Source organism: Lepidochelys olivacea (assembly GCF_965140295.1).
Source record: "Lepidochelys olivacea isolate rLepOli2 genome assembly, chromosome: 2".
Classification (NCBI taxonomy): Eukaryota; Metazoa; Chordata; order Testudines; family Cheloniidae; genus Lepidochelys; species Lepidochelys olivacea.
In genome coordinates, this window is record NC_140412.1 from 123,099,018 (window position 1) to 123,122,572 (window position 23,555).

At 42.7% G+C, this 23,555-nt stretch overlaps 1 protein-coding gene across 2 annotated transcripts in view; it reads right to left on the minus strand.

Moving 5' to 3' along the window:
* Positions 1-2,027: 2,027 nt before the first annotated feature.
* The window catches only part of ZCCHC2 (zinc finger CCHC-type containing 2), a 73,045-nt gene continuing 51,517 nt past the window's right edge, over positions 2,028-23,555 (minus strand). For both annotated transcript variants that reach the window (XM_084621559.1, XM_084621558.1), the window contains 3 exons: positions 9,558-9,686; positions 5,029-6,528; positions 2,028-4,008 (listed from right to left, as the gene is read on the minus strand). In XM_084621559.1, coding sequence (XP_084477685.1) covers positions 3,941-4,008; positions 5,029-6,528; positions 9,558-9,686 — 1,697 coding nt within the window. In that variant the 3' untranslated portion in view covers positions 2,028-3,940. The remainder of the gene's footprint in view (positions 4,009-5,028; positions 6,529-9,557; positions 9,687-23,555) is intronic.

Sequence of the window (23,555 nt, forward strand, 5' to 3'; positions counted from 1 at the left end):
TATACTGATTACACAAATACACAGTTCAGTTATTTGCATACCGAATTGATACAATTGTTGGTTTTAAAAACTTTTGCCAAAACTGGATGTGGGTATGTGTAAAATGGCTAATGAAATCTGAAAGACTGGCTCAGCTCTGGTTCATTCAAACCCTGCCTTTTAAAAAGATTAAATACCTCCAACTCCACCCCTGCACCACCCCAAATGTTAGCATAATCTATAATTCAAGAATTTTATATGTTGAAGGAATTATTTAGTGGTCTAATTAATTTGATGGTCTAATTAATTCTTAGAAATTATTAGAAGTATAAGTCTCAGAGCTGATTCAACCTTTCCTCCTCCAGAAGCTAATAATCAGTTCCATGAAGTTTAATGATTATAATAGGGACTTCTCGATGAAATTTTAAAAACTAAGGTTGTGTGTCCATACTGCATAACCACATTTCAGCACTGGGGTCTATGTATATGCTGTAAAGAATTTCAGGATCCAGTCAGGATGAAAGATGTTGGAAACAAGCAAAGCATAATTATGCATTACTGTATAAAAGTAACTCTAGATTTCCCACTGAAACATATTAGCATTACAATGTTAACCAGATGTATTTCAGAAGTCTGGAATCCATTCCAATCAAAACAGTTGGAGAAAAAGTGTCTTATTAGAAAAGTTTGTAAAAAAACGTTAAGCTTTCAATTTACACATGCCTAGTCTTTGTTCTAGGTGTTCCTAACATGCATTAATTACTCCAAGACCCCCCCCTTAACTCAGTTATCTACTCAGTAGCTTAAGCATACTTGATCTTCAAATGGCAACCAAAGTCCTCCAATTTAGGAGGAAAAAAATCCCTCGCAGCAGGGCATAAAAGTTGATAAAGCAGGACTATTTTACATCTAGGAAGAGTTCCAAAGCTAGGGAATCAAGGACATTGCAGGTACAATACACTCAACTAAAGCTATTAAGCTACTGTATTGTACCAACTTAAATGATTTATTCAATGTCAATACAATAACCTGCTTTTTGTATAGCATTTTTTAAAACCATTTATATAGGACAAAAAGAAAAGGAGGACTTGTGGCACCTTAGAGACTAACCAATTTATTTGAGCATAAGCTTTCATGACCTACAGCTCACTTCATCGGATGCTTGACAGCTTGGGCTGTGCGCCCCCTTTGCCACTGGCAGCACTTGTCAGTCCAAGTGCTCCCAGTGAGGACGCCTCCACTGGCAGAAGAAGGGTAGCATGGACACGAAAACCTGCAGTGGCTGTCGGTTGAGCTAACGTAGGTTGACTTAATTGTATGGTTTTAAAGCTGCTATTAAACCCTGGAACTGTGGAGCTCTGGATATGAAAAAGGGAAGTCAGGTGACAGAGCGAGCATGCCACCTTCCATTTTTTACTTAGGCCAAGACAGTTGCCCAACAAGTTATCCTGTTAAGGAATTAACAGAAGTGCCACTTGGCAGAGGCTTGGATTTTCAGCCATTGCAGGCCTGTTTGCCTTCTATTCTCCCCAGCAGAATGAAGAAAATGACAGGAAGACAGCTCACTTTCCAGGTATTATGACTGGGTATGTTGATTTTTCCAGAGTGTGTTAGGGACTCGGAGTTTTCATTTGGACCAACAAAGCATATCAGAACATTGGCTTACCCTGGGCCCAAGACATGCGGCCAACAGAGCCTAGACTTAGGGATTGCAGTAAAATGCAGCTAAGGCTTTAACCCACTGTTGCCCCACATCACCTCATACCTTTATCTGGTTTCATAATTCAGTGTTTCATAGTGACCAATAGTTCACTTACCCAGTCCAAGATATCATGGCCCTGAATTAGGATATGAAGTTCTTAACTCAACTAGTCAAACAAAATACTTCATACTTATGCTAACAAAATGGTCCAATCTATGCCACTTTCCAGCCAATGGAGTACCTTGCTAAAAAAACAACATAATAGGAGCAGGGCACCACTTTCATTAAGAGTAATAAAGTACAGTACTTACAGATAGACACTTTTTTCCTTTTTTATTGCTGTTAATTCAAGGAAGAAAGGTTGCATAAAATCCAATCTGTTCTAGAAATATAAGTGACCTTTCCAGTACATAACATTTCAAATATCAAAGTATATGGTAAACATACAAATAAAGAGAAGGTAACATACCTCCTATTTACAGTACAGTATTTTAAATCATAAAATAAGTTCCATAAAGTACAACTGGCAGGTAATTCACAATGTGAGTCCATTGGTGCTTTAACACCCTCACTTAAACTCAAATGCAGTTAATTCATTTAATAATGCGGTCCAAAAATACCCAGATCAAATAAAATATTTTTAATCAAAATAATTTCCATTTACTACTTATTTTTTCTTTTCTTTTTAAATTAAAGCTTTCACCTACCCTACCCCACCCCAAGGGAGAAAAATGTATACTGGTGCTATAAATATAAATGCTACCTATGAAGACATTTAGTAAATCAAGCTTTTTTTCTTCAAGTTTTTGTTTAGCAATTAGGCAGCTGAACCCCCATACAATTTTACTTTTGTCCCTCTACTGCATATCAGCATCTTACTTTAAAAAAAAAATCTTTCATTTCTGCTATGAACTGTGAGGAATGCCAAAAACCTATGGATATACAGTGGTAATTTGTTCATCGGTGTTGAATATAGCAGTCATGAAAAATTCACTCAATCTTCCAGATAACCTCAGTGCACTTTAGGAAATCAATTATTACCTGGAAGCAATTTAGTACATATTGGCTTTTAAAAATAAAAATACAGCAGCATTAAACTTACTGACATGACACCAACATGATTAATACCATCTTAGCACACGCATTTCAGTCTTTCACATTATACCATAATCACGCATAGTGGTAAATTATTATAAAATAGTGACTTTGCTATTTGGTAGACCAGTCCTAATACTAATACCTGACTATTTTGTAGAAAACCGTAACTTTTGTTCAGACTGAAATAAACCATTTACATTCTAAATACAATGCAACACTGTAATAGTTGAGGGAAAAATCAAATCAAAATCAAGTAATGTTCATTCTGTGTTGACACGGAAGTAGAATAGCTTTTAAAAAAGGACTCACTGTCAGCTTTCATCAGAAATGCAAACACATGGAATACAACATTCATACCAACCCCCCGCCCCTTGTCTCTTGGAACAATCAGGTTAAAACACTACAATGGAAATAAGATCTTTCACTTTAAGCTTGCTCACGTTCATAAATCTGTTTTAGTCCACAGTGTTTCATTCCCTTCCCACTTGAAGTATTTTCATTTACGTGTGTGTGTGTGTGTGTGTGTGTGTAAAACAAGCTATTACATACACACTATTCTGTGAGTCTTTAGTCTCGCTCCCCACAGGAAGACTAAACAGTTTCCCCATATAATTCATGAGTATAACTATTTGCTATAGTTTGGACAAATTCTCTATAAACTGCCAAATACTCAGACAGTCCAATGAAACCTGTGGACACACAGTGAAGGTGGGAGAGAAACAAAAACAGCAGCATAAGGAGAACAGGCTGGGGGTGGAGTGGGGTGGGACAGAAGAGGCGGGATTGTGACACAACATGACCAAGTTTCTTGTTTCAACCATATGGCTGCTCCACCAGTGATGTCGGAGGTCAAAGGACATTTTAAAAAATGCAGTAAACATTGCACATGTCTCAAGTCTTCAGTGCAAAAGTATGGTTCAAATGCTCTTTTGATTGTTTGGCTGTGTGTTTGAATTACATGCATTATGCAAGCTTTTTGCAGAACCAGGAGATCAGGGACTCAGCTTTCTTCTTTTGTATTGAACAGAGGTGCAAAAGCAATGAAAAATTCCAAAAGAATATAAAACCAGGAATATCCCAAATGCAAGACCTCAGGAAACATTCCCCCTCCCTCTCAATTCCCCAAACTTCAGTTTGTTATGTAGGCAATGTTTACTTGTTTCAGTCTGCAGAATCCAACGTATCATTGGAAGGGGGAGGGGGAGGTGCGTATCTCAGTCTGTAAGTGCCTAAAACAGGAAAGAGAACTACTAAGTCACTGTTTACAATTAAACAGATTACAAACCACTACAAGGTATCAAAATGGACATGCTCTTCAAAAGGCACTATCTTGTTCTCCAATCTTATTTAAAAGGAGGGCTCAAACTTCATCGTTTTTCATCTCCTTGATGAAGTGTCAGCATAAAAGAAATCCAACGTAAAAATGTAAGATACTACCTCCCCTGGAAAAATGCAAAGTAAAAGCAACCCCCAAACACCAAGACTAATTTTTCCTGTTCAAGTTCGGCAAACATGATTAAGGTCAGAACAGACACACTGAGGATCAGAAAGGAAGTGATGGAAGAAAAATGTATTTAATGTTCTACAGGTACAAACACTGTTTCCCCCTCTTTTTTTTTGAATGGAAAGAGGATGGAAGTTATAAAACTGAAGTCATTTGTTAAATTTTGATTTCTTATTAGTGTCTTATTTCAATGTCTTTTTGCTGCAACTGTCTCAGAAGTCAAACAAATCCCACCTACATAAAATAGGTTATACAGAGGATAGTTGGTTATGCAGAGGTAAAAAATACATCAGAATGACCAGTTTTCTCAATCTTCACATGCTTTAGAAATCCAAGCCATGTATTGTATATAGTACCTGACAATTTCCAATCCTTTTTGCAACTGAATTCTACCAAAACATCAAAGGGAGTGGAAGACTTGACATTAATAGCATGCAAGTCTGAAAATACTGCCAAAAGCCTAGAGAAAAGAATGACAATTTAGAACAGAGATGGGTTCATTTCCTAACCCAATTTCATACCCCTTCAAAATTTAGTTTAGTACCTGTGAACTCCATTTCCCCAGTATTTGATTGGGGCTAGATAAGCCTCTTTGCGGTTTTATAGCAGACCACTAGTGCACAACGTACATTTATACAAACACACACGCACACACCTTTCTGCAAGAACAGAAACAGCATGGTCAGTAAGGTAAAGAGAAACTAGTAAATTCAAAAGCAAGTCCGTTGGGAGCTATCATGATTACCTTGCTGATTGGCCTCCATGGATGACTGCTTACAGTCCTGCGCATAGTGTCCACTTATACCACAATTGTAACATGAAACATTCCCATTCTTCTTGGGCCCCGATCCATTTGTGTTGGCAACTACGTTAGGTGCTGGATATACAGGATAGTACCTCCCAAATCCTGCCATTTGCTGCATACCATAGTTGGCTTGGCTTCCCATTACTGGGTCATGCATCAGTCCATTTGCATATGGAGTCTGAGGCAGGAAAAAAGGAAGTTGTGTTCCATTGCTTTGATGTGCTTGGTTGAGGTAGCTGCCATTGCAAAGAGATGGCAGAGTGAAGAAAGGTGGAACTCTGTAGACTTGTCCATGAATAGGGTTATGATAAAAATAGCTATTGATCTGAAGGCTTCCATTGGACCCACAGCTGCATCTACGTCCACAAGAACCACAAGCCCCAGACCCCAACTGCTGTGGAGGCATTAAAGTCCCATTAGTGTTAGTATTTCCAACAGCATTTATATAGGATGTGCTGTCACTCTGCGCAGTGCTGTGTGTTAAAGCAGGGCTTGGGCTAGGGGCAGGGCCTGGTGTATGGGTAGGTATTGCAGGGGGAATAGTTGACTGGATCTGACCAACACCTAAACCAGCTGATTGAGGTGGTGTGGAAGTTGCTACAGAGTTCAGCACATTTGTATTCTGGTTGGGCAACACATTGGTAGCATGAGGAGTGCCTGGCAAAGTATAGGAAGCCGGTGGAGGTGCTGTTGAAAGACCAGCTGCGGGAAGAACTACCTTTAGACTGGTAGGCTGAGGGATTGCTCCGGTGTTCCCCTCAATATGAGGCACCATTTGATTCAGTCCTACCACTTGGGATGCAGGTTTTGTGATGGGATCTGTATTAGGAACTGGGGATCCTGGAAAACTACCTGGGCTGTGGACTGGGATAAAGGCAGTATTTGGTGAGCCAACGCTTAAGTTTGCAGTTGGTTGCTGTGGTCCAGTAACTGTGCAATTTTCAGACGATCCCTGCGAAGAGGGTATTTTCAATCTGTGTATTGCCAAGTGCAAAGCTGGGCTACCAGGCTGTACAGAATGTGGAAGGAAAGTAGATGGTACTGGTAGAGGGGAAGCCAACAGCTCAAGGCGTTTTTCAGATTCACCAGAAGTCATTGGCCCTATTCCAACTGGAGTTGGATTTGCAGATTCTCTCATTGGCGAGATAGCGACAGGAGTGGTAACAAGCATTCCCATTGTTTTACCATCAGCAGATATGGGTGGTGGAACTACAGCTTCAGGTTTCTGTGCACCATTGTGCATCACACAGTGTAAGGCAGGCATAAATGAAATATGTTGAAACTTTGAATTTAAAGGATCCTCTGAAATACTTCCATTCTCATTACTCACTGAAGAAATCTGAGCAGCTGCTGCTTTGATGTTCGATGGACTGACAGCACCATAAACAGTAAACCTGCCTGCGTTTTGTTTCCCAGAGTCCTCTGAATTGCTGTCTGTATCTGTTGAAGATAAAGCATTAGTGAAAAACTAAAAATGCAAACTTGAGGTTTACTGAATTTTAAAGGCACAAATAAGTGTTATTTCACCTTGATGTAGATGAAATTAAGGACTGTTTATCCACCTTTCCAGCTTGGGTTGGACTGATTTTGAATTAGAGGCATATCTGCCTTGCTTTCCATTATTTGCTTTCACCAAATAATCCACTTGCTAATTTGTGTTTGTGACTTCTATATCCATATGTATAAGTGGAGGGCACAGAATAAATTAAGCTACTCCCATCCACCTGGAAAGATGGGAAATAACTATGCCCCCAGCTGGTACAATTCTCAAAATACAGGTGGCAGGGGAAGAGGAGAAAAGATCTCAAACGCACCATGTATAGTTAAACAACTTTTCTGCTCCTTTAGCTTTTAGGACAGTCAAAACATTTTTATCTACTGCACTGTCAAACACAAGTAATCTACAGCACGGGTTCTCAACCTTTTTCTTTCTGAGGACCCCCAACATGCTATAAAAATTCCACAGCCTAGCTGTGGCACAGCTGTTTTTCTGCATGTAAAAGCCAGGGCCAGCGTTAGGGAGCAGCAAACAGGGCAATTGGCCAGGGCCACACACCACAGGGGGCCCATCAAAGCTATGTTGCTCAGGCTTTGGCTTCAGCCCTGGGTGGTGGGGCTTGGGACCCCAGGCTGCAGTCCTGCGCGACGGGGCTTTGGCTTTCTGCTCTGAGCTCTAGCAAGTCTAACACTGGCCACACTTGGCAGACCCCCTGAAACAGAGGGCCCTGGACCCCGATTGAGAACCACTGATCTACAGCACTGAAAACAAACAAATATGGTTAGCATTGAGATTTATACACAATAGGTTTGCTACATTTTAAAAAACCAAGGTGTTTTCATGTGTCTTCTCAATTTTCAAAGCAAGCATTTCTAGTATTTAACCAAGTTTCTTAAGTGTTAAGAGCCCCAACACAATATTAAGTGGATGAAAGCCAGAAAGCAAACATGACCACTAGTCCATCATTCAGAGCAAATAAAAAAATTTAAGTAAATGGTGAAAAATAAATTAAGACGTTAATACCTTAGTCTTATCAACTCAGGTAGGGGATATTTAAAGATATACACAGTGATTTTTACCTTGACAGTGTTCCTAAAAACTAAAAAGAAAAGGAATACTTGTGGCAGCTTAGAGACTAACAAATTTATTTGAGCATAAGCTTTCGTGAGCTACAGCTCACTTCATCGGATGCATTCAGTTGAAAATACAGTGGGGAATGCATCCGATGAAGTGAGCTGTAGCTCACGAAAGCTTATGCTCAAATAAATTTGTTAGTCTCTAAGCTGCCACAAGTACTCCTTTTCTTTTTACGGATACAGACGAACACGGCTGCTACTCTGAAACCTAAAAACTAAGACTGTCTGCCTTAACCAAAGGAAAGACAGGCAATCCAAAAGGAACAAACCATGAGAACAACTTCTAGTGTCTGCATAAAAAAAAGCTTAGTCCTTCCTGTACAGCTTATGCCACCATGCATTACTCCTCATGGTCGCCTTCCCAACCCTGGCTCCTACCCAGCCTTGTGTTCATCCTGCCTCCATTGCCCAGCTCCACAATATACTCTGCATATATCCTCAGTCAACATCACATTTGGTTTTATGTTTATAAAGCTGAACGTAGAAGAAGAGTATAAGACACTGAGTGGGGCTAATTAAGAGGCACATAGGGAAGAGTTCTGAAAATGCTATGCAGGGAGCATGAGGCGGGGATGAGCGCCAAGTCTCTTACAAGTAAACATACAAAATTACAGAAGATGAAAAGTTTCACACAAAAAAAGTGCGGCAAGTTTTTCTTGATTTATCAGATTGAGATGTTACGGCTGAAAACATGACAAGGTGTAATCGTGCCGCACATTTGGAATCTTACAGCGGAATCTCAATGGGGGGGATTTTGTATATTTGGTATAAGGCTGAGCATTGCTCCTTTTTCCTGGGGTATATGTTAACGGCAATATACTTATCTTGGGGATTTTTTTGTACGTTTTATACTGAAGTAAAATTCAAAGCTATTTTTAAAAGCTTTTGAAAATAGACCCTCTCAGGAAGGCAGACAGCAGAACATTCTCCAGAAAACTTATTTCAAATACAGATTATGGAGTCACCTCAAGCCAGCAGTGAACAAATGCGATATCTGTACATCATCTCATTGCATTTCGTATAACTTTGTAATTTCCAAGGAAATCCTTATCAGTTAAACAAGCTTTGGAAACTGCCAAAATGTTGTCGCATTATTGAAAGTAGATCCTTAACTTGTTACAGAACTGTGTGTGCAGGAGATATATTGTTTGTTCACAGCTTTCTGGAAACATGTGACATGCACTATACTCCTTCACAGTAAATAGACAGCTTGTGTCTTCCAATGATGTTGCTAATTAAAGTATATAAAGCACATTTTCCTACTGTCATATGACTGCATATGTGTCAAGGGGTTATTATAATGGTATAAAATGAAGGGTACCAGTTAAGTATTGCAAAGCAAAGATTAACATTTCTTGCCTTCAGGAATCAATACTACAAAATGTATCACCTAGGTACTCTCTACCATCAACACAAACATGCGTACTTGGATGTAAGTTAAGTCTCAGAAGTGTTACTTAATATAACTTTGGTGTTTTAAAAAGAAGAGGAAAAACCTTAGTGAAATTTATGGAGCACTGTTTGCTTGGAGGCATAAAATTAGTCAATTGGTAAATTGAGTACACCTAAAATTGGGAGTTATTTAACATTGCAAAACAGGGTTTTGAAATAGCAGTGAAAACCTGAATCCTGACCAGCTGGCAATGTAGTAATCAAATATATGACAGAAGCAATCACAGTTACACTACTTATAAATATAGTATAGGAATAAAGATTAAATCAGACCGTCAGTAGAGCATTCCAGAGTAAAAGTGGTCAAGCTCAACGTTTGCCCTACTGAGGTGTTCGAAGTGTACACATACACACACACACACACACCACTGCACAAATCCAACCTCTGTCCTTCTCTTCTTCACTTTCAAAGCTTTCCCTCCCATCATGTTGTGGGCTAGAAGGAGAACTGTAACTCTCTGAAGATGTTTCTCCACATGTGTCACGTCCAGATCCAACGTCCAAATTCAGATCTAAAAATAAAAAGAACCTCTCTTTTTATTTTGTATCACACTGTATGGCAGCTGGGTTATTTTGGATTGCTCACGCCCTGCTAGTTCAGATTTATTTATATATATCTCCAAAAGAACTAAAAGAAAGGATAAATGCTCAGTCAAATGGTGTCCTTTGCTGAACTGCAGTAGATCAGTCATGTCCTCTCTTTTGAATTGCTATCAAATATACTGTTAGGGGGACTTTCAACCAAACACTTCCCCACCTTAGACTTACTGGGAGAAAGTTCAATTTCTTGGGGAGTTTTAATAGTTAAATATGTAGTAGAACCGAGTCACGATAGATCAGGGGTGGCCCAGCTGTGGTTCCGGAGCCACATGCGGCTCTTCAGAAGTGAATATGCGGCTCCTTGTACAGGCACCGACTCTGGGGCTGGAGCTACAGGCGCCAACTTTCCAATGTGCTACAGGGTGCTCATGGCTCAACCGCTGGCCCCACTCCACTCCTTCCCCCAAGGCCCCCACCCTTCCCCTAAGTCTGCCACGCCCTTGCTCCTCCTCCTCACCCCCCCCCCCAAGCCTCCTGCACACCACAAAACAGCTGATTGCAGAGGGTGGGAGGTGCAGGGATGGAGGATTAGGTGCTGATCGGCAGTGCTGGCGAGTGGGAGACACTGGGGGCAGGGAAGCTGACAGGGGGCTGCTGATGTGTTACTGTGGCTCTTTGGCAATGCACATTCATAAATTCTGGCTCCTTCTCAGGCTCAGGTTGGCCACCTCTGTGATAGATCATATCACCCATCTTACCCAACCAAGTGCAAGCAGACTTCCTGGGAGTGAGAATTGTGTATTCACTCAAATGAGATTGAAAAACCAAGGTAGTCTAACATTCTCTTAGATATAAAGGTCAATACTTGCTGCTCTGGTCACTGAAAATAAGATCCTCAAGTGGAATCTCAGAAGTATCTGACACTGTACGAAGCTACAACATAACTAGCTAATGGCATGGCAAGACTAGAAACAAGAACCAAAGACCAGAGATGGGAGATGTCATGAAAGACAAAAAGTGGTCAAGTTTTACCAACCCAAAGAGAACATTTTTAGACCACACCCGGTTATAGCTACAGAGGAATTCCAGCATGCCATTCAGGAAAGACATTCTTCACAGACTGAACTGCAATAGCTCTGCCTTTGAGCCCATTCCAGATGCAGCTCAGTACGATGTGCAAATATAACCTAGCTGATCACAAATGTTTGGGAAGAATACGAGTGACCATCTCACCGTAAGTAACTGAAAGTCAGGGTAGACACGACCAGCTTTCTTGCCATATGCTAAGCAACAAGCAGGCAAGCACATGCTATAACTACTACCTTGAAATCGACAACTCCAAATAAAAGCAAATTGCTTTATTTGTTTACTTGTGATTTGGTTATCACCTTGGCTAAGGTCCCCCTCAGGCAACATTCAAATGGTAATTGCTCCTCCAGAATACTACTGCATTATGGACTTCCGTACAAAAGGAACAATTCAGACATGCCTTAACTTCTGAACCTGTCAGAGGCATCGCTCTGGCCTCCCTACTTGTTCTCACCAAAATCCCCCAGAATTTCCCTTTACAGAATTCTTGATATATATATATTGTCAGTCTTAAACAATAAGCTCTCCAGAGCAGATAATCATGCTGTATAAAACACCATGTAAATTTACAGTGTTAAGTGACTGCTTGCCATTTCCTCAAAACACCACAATATTCAAATACAGGATATTACCTGAATCTTATCGGGGTTAAAACTTAAATCACCTCTCTCTTATCCAAACAAAAATATGTGCCAGACAGTCACCACAGTGTAGAGTTGGGTTAACCAAGGATATAAGTAATTATCTTCATTAGAATATTTTACTGCAGATCAAAACATCCCTTAGCATAGTCACACAGATTGAAAAAAGGACCCAAGATAGAAGTCTATAGCATTTCACGAATGAATTATTTCAACCAAGTGTCCCTCAACACTTTGAGGCCTCTTCCAGGACTGAGTTCAGCCACTAGGTGGTATCCATACCTTATTATCAATTGCAATCAAAGATTATCAGCAAGGACAGACATTTTTGTCCATAGCTCATGCCATGACAATCTGAACTGGACTGACTGAAGTATCAGAGGTTGCATGTTGTTCTAATACATAATGTTGCTTAAATGCGTGGGCCGAGGTCCACATTGCAGTCTTACAGAAGTCCGTAATAGGAATGCGGCAAGGAGTCCAGTGGCACCTTATAGATTAACAGACGTATTGGAGCATAAGCTTTCGTGGGTGAATACCCACTTCATCGGATGTATGTAGTGGCATAATAGGAATGTTAAGGAACGCTGTGGAAGCTATAAGGCCCTGGTGGAATGTGTGCGAATCTCTGCAGGGGGTTGCCAGTCATGTTGATGGTAACAGTTTGATGCAATCTGAAATCCATTTGGATAGCCTCCGTTTAGATATGGCGTCCCCTTTGGATCATTTAGTAATAGAGACTAATAGTTTTGGGGACTTATGAAATGATTTAGTTCGATGTAAAAGGCTATTGCCCTGCCTGCATCTAGGGTATGTAGCAGGGACTGCCATACCTCGTTGGGTTTGGGGTAGAATGCTGGTAGATAGATGGGCTGATTGAGGTGACTTTAGGCAAAAAACTGGGTGGGGGAAGGGAGGGTGGAATTCTCAGGGAAACCGTCTTTGAAAAAAATTGTGTATGGTGAGTCTGCCATGAGAACTCCCAACTCTCCCACCCTTCTGGCAGATGTAATGGAAAGGTACACGGAAAGGTGCAGTTGAGAGCATGTTGCCATGGGCTCAAATGGAGGGTCTGTGAGGACTCGTGTGGTCTTGTTTTTGATGATCAGTAAAAAGTGGGAGCAAGCGTTGTTAATGGCTTGTAGTTCTAAAACTGAGATCTCAAACTCAAATCACCATGAGGGCCCTATGAGAACTAGTACGTTGGCACGGGGGCTGCATCACGGACACCTTTTCATATAAAGATATAAAGCCCCCCCCACCCTACCCCACTCCATTCCTTCCATGAGGCCCCACCCCTGCCCCACCTCTTCCCACCCCTTCCCTGCCCCCATTCCAACCCCTTCCCCAAATCCCCGCCCGGCCCCCGCCTCTTCTTCACCTCCTCCCCTGAGCACACAGCTCCCTGCTCCTCCCCCCGGAAAGCGCCGCCAAAGCCCGGAGGTAGGCAGAGGAGTGGAGACGTGGCATGCTGGGGGTGGCGAGCTTGGCGGCCACAGGAAATAACTCCAGGGGGTGGAGGTGCAGAGACCTTGGCAGGCCACAGCAAATAAATCTGGGGGTGTGGCCTGCGTGTTTGAGACCCCTCTTCTAAAAGATTTATGTGGAGAAGGGATTCTGCTGGGGACCAACGGCCCTGGATGGAATGTGAGTTCAGATGTGCCCCCAAGCCCAGGAGTGATGAGTCAGTAATGATGGTCATCGTTGGGGAAATTTGTACAAGAGGAACCCCTGCACAGACATGGTCTGGTTGTGTCCGCCAGAGTAGGGAGTCTTATTTTGTTTGGCATTGTGAGGTGCTTGTTTACTTTGGGATATAAACTCTGGAGTCAAGCTTGTAGATATTGCATGTGTAGTCTTGTGTGCCTGACAACAAACATCGTGGCAGCCATGTGGCCTAGTAGTTGCAGGCAAGTCCTGGCAGTGACTTACAGGCTGTTTTGTGCTGTGGAGATCAGGTTGGTTAAGATAAGAAATCGTTGTGGTAGAGAGGCCATCACCTTGGGAGAAATGAGGTAGGCTCCAATCAACTCTAGTTTTTGCACTGGTGTTAGTGTTGATTTTTGTGCATTTATTCGGAGGCCTAACTTCATGAAGAGAGCTGTCAGCTGTTTGGTGCACTCTGATGCTGCTTGTTCTGTAGGTGCTTTCAGCAGGAAGTCGTTTAAGTATGGGAGTATCAAAGTTCCTTTCCTGAGGAGACAGGGCGCCATGATAGCAAGGACCTTTGAAAAAACTAGAGAAGTAGCGGATAGGCCAAAGCGTAGGATCTTGTACTGGAAATGATCCTGTCCTATGGCTGGAATTATGGTGGCTAACGTGCCATCTTGAAGTATTGGATTTTCACGAAGTTGTTGAGTGGAAGATTGAGAATGGGTCTCCACCCTCCTGTTTTATTTCTGTATGAGGAAATAATGTGAATAGAAGCCCTTCCCCTTCTGTTGGTATCAGTTTTACCGCTCCTAGATGTACGAGGTGGGTTACCTCCTGTTAAAGTAAGGCTTTGTGAGAAGGGTCCCTGAAGAGAGAGGGAGGATTGGGGGGGAGGGGAGTAAAGGAATGAAGTATCCAGCCTCAATTATCTCCAGTACCCATCTGTCTGTTGTGATGGACTACCAGACTGGGTAGTAAGGAATTAGGCTGCAAATGGTTGAGACATGGGGAGGGGTTCCAGTACTGAAAGATGTGGTGTTCTTGGGTCCTTGAGCAACACATCAAACTTGCTGGTGGGAGGTTGTTTGTTAGATATTGCATATTGAGGTGGAGGCTGGTGTCTTCTTGCGGGCCCCTGTTTTGGCCCTGTACTTCATACTAAGTGTTTGTGTCTATGGTGTAAACCAGTATCTCTGCATGTTATAATATTTACTCTGTCTTCTCTTGTTCCTAGGAGTATAAATTCCCAGGGATTTCACTGTTGCCCTTGATGTCTTGGCCATGAAGAGTTTGAGCCCTTCAAAACAGCAGATTCTCAATTGTTAATTGCATCTCTCTGGGCTTTTCCAGAGAGATGCAACAAAGAAGATGATCTCATGACTATCACAGTAGCTGTAGACCATGCTGCCATGTCTGCAGAGTTCAAGGCGGCCTATAATGCCATTCTGGCAAGCAATCAGTTGTCCCTCAGAGGTGAGGGCTCTAAACTCATATTTTTTCTCCTCGGGAAGAAATTCAATAAAGTCTACACAATTTATGTGAAATTATTCACATAATTATCCACAGGGACATCACTCGAAGTTGGTATAGTTGTACACGTCGATTGTGGTAGACCGAAGGTAGGTGGAAGCATGCCCTGTAGTTGCATGGATCTGCTTGGTACAGAGTGTCTTGTTGGCAGCATAGGTTTTGTTTTCCCTTTACTGTCTATACCTGAGCTGGCTCTCGGAGTCCTTAGCTCTCTTGTGGTACCCATGGTACCAAAAGGTGCCACAGCTTCAGTGGTAGAAACTTCTGGTGTGGTCGGTATCAACTGTGTATGTCGGAACGGGGACTGCCGTTTCTTGGTCATTTCCGAAGTTGGCGAATCCAAAATACACTTTTTAGCCACCTTTTTGGTTGGGTGGTTGGTTGTCTGAGCCTTAGAAGAAGAGCCTCTGTCAGAGGCTGTTGTGGGTGACTTTTGCCTGGGGGTTATGGGGGTTGAAAAGGGAGGTCTGTGCTTCTGGTTCAAATGCAGGTTTGAGGGACTTCTCCATTAGGAGTAATTTCAGTTGCAAGTCCCTGGCTTTCCGGGTTCTGGCTTTTACTTATGGCAGTGTGGACACTTTTGAGGTCCATGTATCTCGCCTAGGCGGTGGACACACTCAGTGTCCGTCCAACACTGGTATCGATAGCCTACAGGTGAGGCAGTGTTTGAAGCCTGTGGAACTGGGAATGCCCCTAAGGGGAGAGTTTTGTCTCCCCACAAGGGGAGAACCGAAAATAACGGTTCAACGAAAACCTACTTCTAATCGGGAAAACAGATTTTTTTTTCCCCTTCAAGAGATAGGCAAGGATGAAAAGAAACAAAAAAGGGTTGACTGTCTCTAATAAAACGAGAAATAACTGGGGGGGTTATTTTATGCTAAGTAAGCTCTGAGGTGATGCTAAATGCTCCAACTCGTAGCCAAAAGCAGTAGAGAGGGTTGGTCACACAGAGCCAGATAACTGCCTGAAGCAGTGCGAGACGAGGACAGTGCATGTGTGACCCAACTGGGCACTGCTACTATAAATCTCCGATTATGATAGCAGGGGCACATGAACACCTAAAATGGATCACCCACAGGGACATCACTCGAACACCACTACCTTCTAGAACCTAAGAAATGTTCTCTACTTGGATAGCTTACTATTAGAGCTGGTTAAAAAAATTACATATTTAGGGAAGGTCACACATTGGCTTGCTGAAATTTCAAAAATGTCTGTGTACTTAAGTCTCATAAGAGAATCCTCTAACAAATAGGATTAACACTTCAGAACAGGAAAGGGATGGGGTTACTAAAGAGGAGAAAAAAACAGAGGAGAGAATGAATTCTTGAGAGGACAAAGCTGAAAAGACCAGCAAGACAAACTTATAGCAGTAGCATTTTGGACAGACTGTGGGTGCGTGAACAGAAGACTTCTGCAGTGAGGAGAGGGAAGATCTGAAATGGCAAAGATGTGACTTTGGTGATTAGCTGGATATATGGTAGAAAAATGCAGATGACAGATTATGAGCCTGGGAAAAAGAAAGATAGCAAAGATATGGAAAGCAGAGTGATTAGGAACAAAAGTTAAAATTGAGATATTAGTTTAGATTTACTGTGTTAAAATCCCACTAAGGAGGAGGGTGAGAAGAAAAGGGAAAGTAGTTAATGAATAGCTGAAGTGTTACCTCTAATATTATAATCCTGCTTTCCAACAATGCTTCTCCCCACCCTCTTCCTCACAATAATAGCTGGAGGAGGAGGGGAGGAAAGTACAGAAGTGAAAATGGTACTCCTGGGAAACTTATGTGCCAAAAAAATTAAAAATTCTGCATATTTTATCTGTCAAAACAGAATATAATGACTCCAGTTTCAATAATTTTGGAAATGTATTTCAAAAATACCTGTCAACAAGTATGTCAACAATACAGACAACAGCAAAGATGATTTTCCCCAGGAGTAGACAGTTAAAGAAACCCCTACAACAACCCAGTTCCAGTTGGGGGTGGGGATAAGATGGGGCTGGGGGAGGCCTCAGAGCCCAGACACCTGCACTCCATTCCTCCCAGAGCCCAGCCACGAGGAACCCCTCAGCCCAGACAGCAGCACCCCCACAGCCTCCCCCGAACTGTTCTACTGTCCCACCGGGGGACATGATGTGGTGTGGCCCTGCCCTTCCTCACCCCCTTTATAGCGTAACCCGGTGTCCCGTTTTTGACCTTAGTTAAAGGTCTGGTTGGCAGTGCTGAGGCAGGCTAGTCCCTACCTATCTCAGGGCACCACGCTGCACCCCAGAAGTGGCCAGGAGATCTGGCTCATAGGTGGGGGCACCACAGGGCTCCGCATGCTGCCCCCGCCTTGAGCATCAGTGCCACAATCCCATTAGCTGTTACTGGCCAATGGGAGCTGGGGAGGGGGCACGCGCGAAAGACCCTCCTGTCCCCTGCCCACCCTGCACCTAGGAGCTGGACCTGCTGGCTGCTTCCGGGGTGCAGCACGGAACCAGGACAGGCAGGCAGCCCTGCCTTAGCACCGCTGACCGGAAGTCGCCCAAGGTAAACCCTGAGGGCCCAAGCTCAAACCCCAACCCCCTGCCCCAGCTCTGAGGCCCCCCTCCTGCACCCCAAACCCCTCATGCCCAGCACCAAGCCAGCACCCCCTAGCCCAGAGCTCGTATACCCTCCTGCACCCCAACCCCCAGCCCCCAAACCCAGAGCCCCTCCTGCACCCCAGAGCCCTCACCCCATCCCACCTCAACCCCCAGCCCCACCCCAGAGCCCCCTCCCACACCCTGAAACCCTCATCCCCAGCCCCACCCCAGAGCCAACACCCCAAGGCCAGAGCCCACACCCTAACCCTCTGCCTCAACCCACAGCCCCCTCCCACATTCCAAATCCCTGGGCTCCGCCCCCAGCCTGGGGCCTCCTCCTGCAGCCCAAACCCCTCATCCCCAGCCCCACCCTAGAGCCCACACCCCCAGCTGGAACCCTCACCCCCTCCAGCACCTCAACTACCTGCCCCAACCCTGAGCCCTTTCTCGCACCCTGACCCCTCATTTCTGGCCCACGCCAGAGCCCACACCCCCATCCTCAGCCCAGTGAAAGTGAGTGAGGGTGAGGGAGAGCACACCACCGAGGGAAGAGGAATGTAGTGAGTGAGGGGCAGGGCCTCAGGTAGGGGTGGGGTTAGGGTGTTCGGTTTTGTGCAAACAGAAAGTTGGCAACTCTACCCCTTTGCCAGAGCTGGCTGGGTCTCCCAGGCCCTCTCCTGTCCCTGGGAGAATGAGGATCAAAGAGCATGCAGCCTCCAGGCCCACCAGGGTGGGCGCACCGCTCACTGCGAGCTGGCCTCTGCAGAGTCCAGTGACCCCTACTGGCAGCCAGAAATTCTGAGGGGGTACACCAGGAATTGTGTGAAATTCTGCATTGCACAGTGGCACAGAATTCCTCTAGGAGTAAAGTGGCAGAGAAGCTCTGATCATACCAGTTAGGAACCAGACTATCAACCAGTAGAATACATGAACTGCCGAGGTGGTTTAAAATAAAATAATCTCACTCCATTTGAAGGCATTAATTTGAGTGTGCAATTTCAATTATTCTACAAGTTGTGCCATTGTAGCAAAATCACTCTAGTGACAGAGGGATTATCAGAACTGCATGAAAGTATTCTGGTAGCCAAGAGGCCAATGGGGAGAGGAGAAAGCACAACTGAAGTGAGAAAGGGGCAATACCTATAGCTTGTACAGACCTACATATTTTATATGGAAACAAGATCAAAGTTATAGGACTTTGTGACCTTAGACAGGTGTGACCTTTACTCCAGTCAATATGTAGTAACAGATATTATACACTAGGAAGACAGGAAAACATCTTATTTTTTATTTGTTCTCTGGAATTCAGTAAGTAACATTTGGCCGGTACACCACCACTGCTGCAGATATAATAGCACTCACTTAAGACATCTCATTTTTTCACCTTCAGAGGTATCTGAATACTTATGGACACCTGGCACACATTTTAGTTATGTTAACAGGCACAAATCCAAAAGGAAAGTGCCTTTACTATCTGCAAATCACAACTCAAGACAACTGAATAAAAATTAAGACACTAAAAATTAGGGCAGTCAGTTAATTGCCGTTAACTCATGCGACTAACTCAAAAATTAACTGTGATTAATCACAATTAAACAATAGAATACTAATTTAAATATTTTGGGATTTTTTCTACATTTTTAGATATATTGATTACAATTACAATACAGAATACAAAGTGTCCAGTGCTCACTTTATATTTTTTTATTACAAATATTTGCTCTGAAAATGACACAGTATTTTTCAATTCACCTCATACAAGCACTGTAGTGCAATCTCTTTACCATGGAAGTGCAACGTGCAAGTGTAGATTTGTTACATAACTGAACTCAAAAAACAAAACAATGTAAAACTTCAGTGCCTACAAGTCCACTCAATCCTACTTCTTGTTCAGTCAATCACTAAGACAAACAAGTTTGTTTAGAAGAGAAAAAGCTGCTCGCTTCTTATTTACAATGTCACCTGAAAGCAAAAACAGGCATTTGTATGGCACGTCTGTAGTTGGCATTGCAAGGTATTTACGTGTCAGATGTACTAAACATTTGTATGCCCCTTCATGCTTTGACCACCATTCCAGAGAACATACTTCCATGCTGCTGATGCTCATCAGGGTGGATAAAAATCAATGATTAAAAAATAAAAATTTCTGATTTAAATTGGATTTTTTTGATAAAATGATTTTTGAGAAAAAACCTATCTAAAGATAAAGATATTATAGCTCAAAGATATATCATGGAATAGGGATTATAAAATCTAATTCTATAGTATGAGACAATATATTCATGTAATGTTTAAGAAAAGTTTTGTAAGAGAGTTTCAATAGTTCATGGATTAAGAATCCAATCTTATGAGGTTCCAGGGGCTTCTGTATAGATTTAGGTTAATCTATCTACCTAATAGGACTCAGTGCTCAGTCTAGAGGATACCAGCAGAGATGCTTAGTTTTGCAGTTCTCAAACTGTGGATGTGTGTCTCCAGGAGGTAACAGCAAAAACGTTTTTAAAGAAATATATATAGAGATGAGAAGTGACAGACCTCAACCCTATCGTCCCTCTGCAAAATTTGTGTACAAAGAGTCCATCCCTTACCTCTCTCTAGAAGTGCAAAGTTTCAAGAAGTTCAATGAATAGAAGATTGTTGGGGCAGACTAGATCTGGACAATGAGAAGAAGTCTGGCGATAAATGTGAGAAGGGAGGAACAGGCAATAGAAACAAAAGTGAAATTGTTTGAGCAGCATATTACAGAAGTCTTGAGGTCTTTCCTTCATTGATTTGAGATCTACCATATTCTCTCACTAGAAGGGAAAACCTATAATGGCAGCAGGCCATGAGACACCCAGTTTTGGAATATTTTAATGAAGTTCCTTAACCTGTGGGTAAGACAGGCATACATGCAAAATGCAAATAGTACAACCAAGAAAGGCAAGGCCTGGTTGCCCAAATGAAACATCATGAGAAGTGTTCCTTCTCAGGAGGAAGCTGCGTTGAAGATGATGAAAGGAACATGTCTGAACATACAGGATCTTCAGGTTGGTAACCAACAAGAACGCACTTATGTAGAAATCCATGATTAAATCGAGTCTTCCTGACTTCCAGATCCACCCCGATGCTCATTAAAAAAAATAGTGTTAAATTAGTGACTGAACACCTTGGAGGAGAACTGTATGTCTCCTGCTCTGTTTTACCTGCATTCTGCCATATATTTCATGTTATAGCAGTGACCCAGCATATGTTCATTTTAAGAACACTTTCACTGCAGATTGACAAAATGCAAAGAAGGTACCAATGTGAGTTTTCTAAAGATAGCTATAGCACTCTACCTAAGGTTTAAGTATCAGAAGTGCCTTCCAAACTCTGAGCGGGATGAGGTGTGGAGCATGCTTTCAGAAGTCTTAAAAGAGCAGCACTCAGATGCAGAAACTACAGAACCTGAACCACCAAAAAAGAAAATCAACATTCTGCAGGTGGCATCTGACTCAGACGATGAAAATGGACATACATCAGTCTGCACTGCTTTGAATTGTTATTAAGCAGAACCCATCATCAGCATGGATGCATGTCCCCTAGAATGGTTGCTGAAGCATGAAGGAACATATGAATCTTTACTGCATCTGGCACGTAAATATCTTGTGACACTGGCTACAACAGTGCCATGCGAACGCCTGTTCTTACTTTCAGGTGATACTGTAAAGAAGAAGAGGACAGCGTTATCTCCTGCACATGTAAACAAACTTGTTTTTGTCTGAGTGACTGGCTGAAGGAGGACTGAGTTGACTTGCAGGCTCTACAGTTTTACATTGTTTTGTACATAGTTCTGCTTTTGTAAGTTCAACTTTTATGATAAAGAGATTGCACTACAGTACTTCTATTAGGTGAATTGAAAACTATTTCTTTCGTTTTTTTAACAACGCAAATTTAATAAAAATAAAGTGAGCACTGTACACTTTGTATTCTGCATTGTAATTGAAATCAATATATTTGAAAATATAGAAAACATCCAAAAATATTTAAATAAATGGTATTGTATTATTGTTTAATCATGCGATTAATCGCTTGACAGCCCTACTAAAAAAGCAAAGCATTCCTGCAGTGCCTTCATTAACTCCATCAGCAGTTGAGGCTGTTCAACAATCCAAATGCCCATCAGCGGTTTCCAAACTTTCTTCCAGAAGTTTGGTTACTCATCTTTAAACAAGATGAGCACAGCTGACGCTATAACACTGAGAATACAATAGTAGAGTCTTCAGTTAACAAATCAGCACATAGTTTACCAGCATGAACTGTTTAATTTCTACAAAATGTACCTTCCAAAATTTAATGTAATGTGACAGAAGTTCTTAAAAAACGGTAGTTTAAAGAAGTCACCTCTGGGAGGAGGAAAAAAAATGATACTCACTACAAAAGGCCCATTAGCTATACTGTTTATGAGTGTAAAGGAACCTCTGAAGTGATCAAATAGGGAGGTTCCTATCTGTATTCCACACAAGTATGGATGCACACCATGCACCTGAGTGCAGAGATTCTCAACAAGCAATGTCCATTGGTGTGTACAGACATGCTTGCCTTCCTCATGCTCCAGACTGAATGCATAAAAAGAGCGTGGACCAATGAGATGTGTGATTGTCATCTTCCTGAATTAGAAGATTCAGAAAGGGATGAATCCTGATAGGACGAAGGGCTGACAACCTCAGAAGTTCCAGGAACAAAAATGGTTGGAGCCAGTTGGGTGCTGTGAGAATGACTCCTGCCCTGTTGTGAAGATGTTTCCCCAAGACCCGTGATAGCAGGGGAATAGGTGGAAAGATGCCATCTGAGTTGGTCCGTCCACGACAGCAGGAGAGCGTCACCTTCGGAGTCACTGCCCATAGATGCTCTGGAGCTGTACTGGGGAAGTTACTTAGTCTGTGACATGGAGAGCCCATTGAGATGTTCCCATTAACTGAATGTCCCGCTCAGGACAGAACTCATGGTCTGCAGAGAAGTGCCTGCTTGGGTTGTCTGCTAATTAATTCTGAACACTTGGATAGCGATGTGATTTCTTGTGCACCAATTCCAAAGCCTGACTGCTACTAGGCAGAGGGAAAGGGATCTTGTGCCACCCTGCTTGTTTTACCTAAGCGACCATGGTGATGTTGTCCAACATTGCTTGGATACAGACTGAATGCATGAGCAGGAGAAAGGCCCACACACTTGTTCTGGGTTTGACTACCAGGTTAAAATTATGATGACCCTGGAGAGAATAGTCACTCTGGTGTTTATGTGGTCCTCATCTGGCAAGCAGCATAAATGAAGTCTGACAAATGGTGTTACAAGTACATAAGGCCATGTGGCCTAGCAGAGAAAGCATACATTGCCCATTGACTAAAATGTTTGGGGGGGGGTGAGGGGTGCAGAAAAGAGTGGGAGGAAAGCTCTTGCTGAAACGAGTCCAGTGTCGCTCTGATAAAGTATATCTCTGTGCTGTCAAAGTGGACTTTTCTTTGTTCATGAAAACACTGCACTTCGCCAGAAGATGAAGCAGGAACAAAGTCACTCACCTGACTCTGTGGCTGGAGTGACCTACTGCTTGGGGCTAATCATCAAAATATGGGAAAACAAACCGACATCTCAGATGGGCTGCCACCCATCAGTGAATACTCTGAGCACTATTGCTAATGCAAAAGGGAAGGACTCCAAACTAGTAATGTTTCCTGACTAACCAGGAACTGAAGCAATTCTGTAGGACAGATTAATATCAACATTAAAATAGGTGTCCTTCATATTGAGAAGGACGAACCACATTCACATCTTGTGGGGGGGGATTATTGATGCTAGTGTTACCAACCTGAATTTGAATAAGATGTTCAGTTGTCAGAGGGTCCCAGGTCCCAAAAGGATCTCCACCCTGCATCTCTTTTGGAGACTAAGTAGCATGGGAAATAGTAACCCTCTTCCTTGATACTGAGGTGGTACTTGTTCTATTGCCCCTTAATGAAGAAAAAAATCTGCATCCTGGCAAAGAATCTCCTTGTGAGAGTGGTTCCTGAAGGGGAGTGTGTGAGGAGGGAAGAGAAATTTGATGGTGTAACCATGGTGGATAATTTTTTAGCAGCCAACTGTCTGTCATGACAGAGTCCCACTTGTAGGCAAAAAATGAGATTATGAGATTGCTCGCAAAACTGTTGGATCTCGCTCACCTTCCCGTTCTGTATATTTCAACAGTGCCAGTTGTGGATGTCCAGGCAATGGCAAAATAGGATTCCTGCACCAATCCTGGCTGTTTAGAGTACGGCTCTCATGGTCCCAATTATTGCCAGTATGATGGATCAACTGACAGAGGAGGACCTCATGGCATGACCCCATACCACCTTTCTCCTGTCC